Source organism: Pogoniulus pusillus, chromosome 17 (genome assembly GCF_015220805.1).
Source record: "Pogoniulus pusillus isolate bPogPus1 chromosome 17, bPogPus1.pri, whole genome shotgun sequence".
Lineage (NCBI taxonomy): Eukaryota > Metazoa > Chordata > Aves > Piciformes > Lybiidae > Pogoniulus > Pogoniulus pusillus.
Genome location: NC_087280.1, coordinates 12,299,692 through 12,305,736, shown reverse-complemented (window position 1 = coordinate 12,305,736; position 6,045 = coordinate 12,299,692). Strand labels below are relative to the sequence as shown.

Below are 6,045 nucleotides of genomic sequence, written 5' to 3'. Positions count from 1 at the left end.
ATTTGTGCCTCCGAAGGAAAAAAAAAAAAAAAAAAAAAGCGATTTATTTAAACTTCCACGTTCCAGATAATTTCAAGGACATCGCCAGTCTGCGGCTCCCCCGAGACCGCCTCCGAGCAGACCGTGCCCGCAGTGCACCTGCTATCCCGCGCACAGCCAGAGGCCCCTTGGATCGGGAAAATGACGCGACCCTGTTCCCCGTTTATCTCTCAAAAGGTCCCTAATGGTTAAGTTACAAGCTCGCTTGGTTTTCGGCGGCCTGAAGGCTGCCGGAGCAGGCGCCGTGATCGCCCGCGGCCGAGCGCAGCCGTTCGCTGCGGCGTGGGCCCGCCCGGCTTCCGTCCCTGACAATCCCGCCCCGCCGTCCTCGCTCCGCCGTCACTCTCCTCCTCTCCGCCCCCGGCCGTGGCGTAGCCGGGCTCGGTTTCCGTGATAGCTGCGAGCAAGGGCCGCGTCGTTCCGGGTGTGTGTGAGAGCCCGTCAGGAGAAGCGTGCGCAATGGGGGAGGCAGTCTGCAGTCTGCGCCGTCTTTATTAGAGCCGCCGCCCAGCCCAGCTGGAGCCATGGACAAAGCCGACAAGGTGCGAGGGGCGGGTCGGCTCTGGGGAGACCGTAAACAGTGGCGGCGGGAGGGGTATTCGCTGTTCCGGTGCCACGGTGAGGGAGTGAGGGGTGACAGTGGCCGGGAGGGAGGAGAAGGGGAACGCCGCTCTGGGGCAGCGGTGGCGGGCCGGCTCCTCTGGTCCCGTGTCTGTCAGGCCCAGCCCGGCCTGTCAGCCAGCGGCCGAGCAGAACGGCAGGGCGCGGTCCGCGGCCTGTGAGGCCAGCGGTGTCGTAGGGGAGGACGGCGGGGACCTGTCGTGACAGGGAGCTCCCGTACGTTCCCGCCAAAGAAGGGCCCTCAGGAAGGTTTGGACGAGGCATTTTTAAGGCCAGAAGCGGGAGCTGGGCGCGTATTTGCGTGTTGTATCGCGTCCGCGTTCTTTTCTCCTAGTGCAGGAGGCTGGGCGCTGGCTCCTGTGAGAGACGTTCCGCCGTGCCTGCCCTAGCTTCAGTTTGCTCTGTCTGAGAGAACTGAAAAACTCTTGAGAGTCTCCCTTTGAATTCTTAAGGAGATGTAAAACGCAGTTTTGGCTTTGTCCTGTTTCTGTAGGCTCTGTTTCAAGCTTGGAGAGTAATTGCAGTTAGTGACACCTAATTTAAACCTGCCTGGTTACTCGAAGAGACTTCTACAGGTTTCTCGGGTACTTTGCAACGTGAGGCACTTGTCACCCTTGTTAAAAGGCTGTAAATACAGGGTTTAAATTGAAGCTTTCAGCGTTAGGAAAGCTAATGGTCTTAGCTGGCGAGTGGGGAAGAGTTGAGTGTAGCTCATTAATTCAGAAAATTACTTTTGTTTAATTTAGCTTGGCCTTGTCAAGGTAATTGCTTTGCATTACTCTTAAGACCCTTCACACCTACAGCGTGAAGGAGCTTAAGCTAGGACTTAAGAGTTTATATGATTTGTTACATATATGCAATAAAATATTTCATCATTGGGAGGTAGCTCTACGTGATATATCTGAAATGAATGTTGAAATCTGTAGCAATCTGAATTTTCTTCTGTTTCAGCAGAAGGTGTTGAAAAGTCATGAGTTCTTGCCGGTTTTAGTTGGTTGGGCTTTTTGTTTGGGTGGCTTTTTGGTTTTGTGGTTTTCAGCTGTGGATCCTGTGGCAGAGTAGGTAACTGAGTAATAATGCACTCTGTAAAGATATATTGCTTTTCCTTTTATGCATATGTCAAAGGAAGTTAGTGAACAGTGTGTCTTGTTACTGTATAGCTCCTATTATCTTTATCACACCAGAAAGCCTCGTAAGAACATTATTTTAAATTCCCTTTTTTTCATGCTTTACTATTTGTCTTTATATAGAAAAACTGTTTTTATTCTCTAAAACTTGCTGTAGTCATTCTCTGTTGCTTGAGCTCTTCATTACTGAAAGTTCACACACATGCTCCTATTAAATCATTCTCATAGCTCATGAAAACTGAGAATCATTGTGGTTTTCAGTGTTGACTCTGTGACTACCTTAATTCAGTACAGTGTTTCAACTTTGAGGTACAGTTTAGCTCTTTGAAGCAGGAGCTTTATCTTGTTTATTCTCTTTGCAGCATATCTAGTCCTGTTGATTCCTTATCCACTAGTAAGGCTTCTAGGCAGGCAAATAATTCATACCTGATGAGTTTCTAAAATGATGCAATTATCTTGTTCTTTTTCTCTTCTTGTTATACACTAGTATCTTGATTAGGAGCTCCCTACATGCTTTGGATTTGAGCCCTTTGTGCTGTAAGAACTCCATGTAATCTCTTTTGCTAGTGTGTTTTGTATGGTTGCATCAGGTTTGGATGCTGTTCCATCTTTTCATCTGGGTTCTTTTCTGCACCTGTATTTTCTGGCATCTGGTAAATGAATACTAAAACATGTAGATGTGCATTAACAGTACTTCTCTTTGCTCCAGAATATTTGGCAGTTGTGGTATGGTAAGCATGCCTACTGATAGGAATAACTCAGGTGGGATTAGCACAGAATTCCTTTTCCCTCATAATCTGTATTTGAAGCGTGGAATTTCAAGATACTTCTGATAGAGAATGTATCTGAACAGAGATTTGTGAGTAGCTCAGTAAGCTGAATATTCAGACAGCTAAATGACCGAGGTGTTACTTGTAGACTGCCCTTAGGGTTTCTGTTATTTAGATTGTGGTATGACTGTGGTTATTAACATCTACTCAGCAATGTTTTGGAAGCTTTCTCACATAGAAGAGAATGTAATGAAGCCACTAAAGGAAAATTATGATAGGCCATGTTGTGATTTTTGCAGTGGGTGTGGAATTTACTTCTACTGTCTATGCCAGAACTGAAACCATTCCCACTTAAAAGTGCATGGTTTCAGTAGGTAAGTGGGAGTTGTTTCCTACAAGAGATCAAACTTGGCTCTCAACTTCTGGTGCTCTTTCTATCGAAGCTGATTGTGGTAAAAAAAAAATATGAGAAACAATTTCCTCTCTCAAAACTACCACTCTGCTTTTATTTTTGTAAGTGTTGTACGTATATCTTGCCCTATGATTAAGATGTTTGGTTCCATTAGTGCACTTGAGAAATCATGAGAAGTTGCAAAATCAGTGACCTGTGTTTTGTATTAGTATTGCTTAAAACCAGACTGTTCTCCTTGCCTCTGCTATTCCTGACCGTTCAACAGCTGGCTGGATAATATGCTTACCATAGAAGCAGATCTAGATAAATGTTTTGTGCTGTTTATCCTATCCAATTTCCTTTGGTGTTCCTTACCCGTGACAGATGTATTCAGCTGAGACAAATTTGAAAAGGTCAGTTTTTCTGTACTATGTTTTGCACGTTACTTTCTCTTAAACCTTGAAAAGGCAGAAGAATTTGAGGTTTGAGAGTTTTGTGTTATTATATAATGTCCTCCAGTGAATTAAAATGTTAGTGATGTGATAAAAAAGGTGTTTATATATCATATTTATTATTGACCTGATTGTGGAGATAAAGTTGACTTACGTGAGTGGTTTGTATCAATAATTTTAGTACCTAGACTGCAGAACACTCAACCGTTACTACTTCACATTGATAGTGAGAGTTCAGAAGTTTGTCTGTACTATGAAGTGCTGTAAACTAGTAAGTGAAGAGGAATCCTATTTGTAGCTTTTATCTTTGGACAAAATGTGTAAATTTTTTTTGGGGAGAGAATTCTGGGTTTGAGTTTAAATGTGCCAGCTTGTCGGTTTGTGCCACTTGCTCAATTTCTACATACTGAAAAACTTGTTACTTTCTGCTGTGAAAGGGTAGAGAATTATCCTTGTTTCCTTTCTTTAATGAGCTGGGGGAAAAGAAGGGCTAACTTCATAGTGTATTTGTTCTAAGTGTTGCATTGAAATTTAATCTAAATAGGGAGGAATAAATTCTGCACTTTGTTTAGTGGCCTGCTGCTGGTGTTTCCAGTTGGACTGCATATTTACCATTCCTGAAGTATCTGCCACTTATAAGCCACTAATTATAGAAACAATGACTACCATATTTGTAGAGTTTCCCTTAAAATAGATGAAATGTGACCTGTCTTACTACTAACATTACTTTTAAGTGATGAAATCCAAAATTTAGAAGCAGGGTGCTTAAAAAAAAAGTGTTCAGTTATGTTTTATTGCAAGTTTGTAATGAGACGTATTGTTTCCAGACTGAGACAGTAAGCCAGCTGATTTTATTACCGCCCTCTGAGAGGTTGCATCTGTGTCTGTTTTCTCACCCTGTAAATGCTAAAATTGATAGCCAAGTGTTCTCTTCTAAGAACGCAAGCTGACAGAGACCCTATTTAATGCAACACGCTGAATAACAGTAACCTACAGTGAACAAAAACTTTTCTAGGATTAAACATACAGTGCCGTAACTATAGGACAAAGTTTACCATTCTGTTCTTGCTTGTGTCATCTTCTGTCTTTGCAGCTGTTGATGACTACAGTAGCTTTTATATAGGAAACAAAGGGTCTCTTCAGTATATATGCTGTCTTGAAAGAGTTGTAATTGTTGGACTGAAATATGTAATGAGCTACTGAAAAACATTTTGTAAATTGAAACTAGGGATACCTACAAAAGAGACTTCTGTATAAATCTTGGTTACTTTTGAAGGTATGTGCTTCCATTTATAGGCAACTGATTGAAAATCTGATGTTTCAGCATGACTGAAATTTATATTTAGGGCAGAGTTGGTTATCAGAGGTTCAATAAAGTATTTCAGTACAGGTTTGTTAGCTTTATGATGTGAAAGGTTGAATAAACATGGAAAAGTTGCACTCCAAAATTAAGTTTGGTCTTGCAATATTTGCAATGTTTGCCTTCAGATTGCCTGGTCGAAAACATGTATTACTTTTTATTGGCTGTTTAGAGTCTGACCCTACATTCACTGATGTTAGTGGCAAAGTACTGGTCTTTAATGGATATGGGCTGGAATAAATCTCAAAATTGAAAGAGCAATGGGAGTATAAATTAGTATCATATTTTGTAAGGATTAGGGAATGTATAGGAACCTTCCCTCAAATTCTTTAGGATTTGACAAATACTTCTTGTCAGATTATTCTGGTTTATCCTTGGTTAAAAACTCATGGCATGAATGGCTGTTAGTTCTGTTCATCTGCACTTGTCACTCAGTTTGTATTTGCTTCTGAAACAAGCCACTTTTTAATAAGCATTTCATCTTTTATTCTGGAGTTAAGCTGTTATTGATTGTGTTTTCCACTGAATCTCAAGTATGTCAGTGTTTATTTGTGAACAAACAATAAAACACAACAAAGGAAACAAATGCAGCTATCATATAGAAGCCAAATACGAACACCCTTCCGCTTCCCCAAAAACCCTCTACCCCAGCCAACCATAAAACCACCCAGAAACAACAACAAAAAGCAAAGTGGTTTATTTTATGTTGTTATTTCTGTATTTGGACAAAGAAATGAAGACAACCTGTTAAAAGAAGTAAGTCTCAGCTGTTTATTCAGTGCAGTGAGAAGTTAACATCACCTTTACTTCTACACTGGTTGTTCTCTTCACTGTCTTTTTTATTCACTTTCTTGTGTTGAGTGAATATTATTTCTGTTGCTCTGGCAACATATTAGGAGCTGGGAGACCTAAAATGCCATCTATTAAAAAGAGGAGTTGCATTGCTTACCCTTATTTCTATCTGAGAAAACAACAGTTCAATGAAAAAAATTGCTTGGATAACTTTGGGGGAATTACTTAGCACTGCTGTTTCCCTTGCGTCGGATGAAACCACTAGCCATCTGTGAAATGTACTGAAATGTCTGCATAATCTCCTAGGGGAGTTAATTCTGTCTACATCTTGGGTTGGTTGGCAGTCTGACCTGTCTTAGTACATTTGTTTCCCCTAGTTGTTGTAGTGAAGTTTACTGCACTCATCTGAAGGCATATACTACATGAAAAGGAACTTTCAAGTATTTTAGAGACTAGTAAAATGCTGTAAGAAAGCAATATGTTGAATATTAGT

General features: G+C 41.4%; 1 protein-coding gene across 1 annotated transcript in view; it reads left to right on the top strand.

Annotated features, from left to right (window-relative positions):
- The first annotated feature begins 354 nt into the window (after positions 1-354).
- Positions 355-6,045, top strand: part of SECISBP2L (SECIS binding protein 2 like) — a 31,398-nt gene continuing 25,707 nt past the window's right edge. The window contains exon 1 of the mRNA XM_064157664.1: positions 355-581. Within this exon, the coding sequence (XP_064013734.1) occupies positions 564-581 (18 nt within the window). The 5' untranslated portion in view covers positions 355-563. The remainder of the gene's footprint in view (positions 582-6,045) is intronic.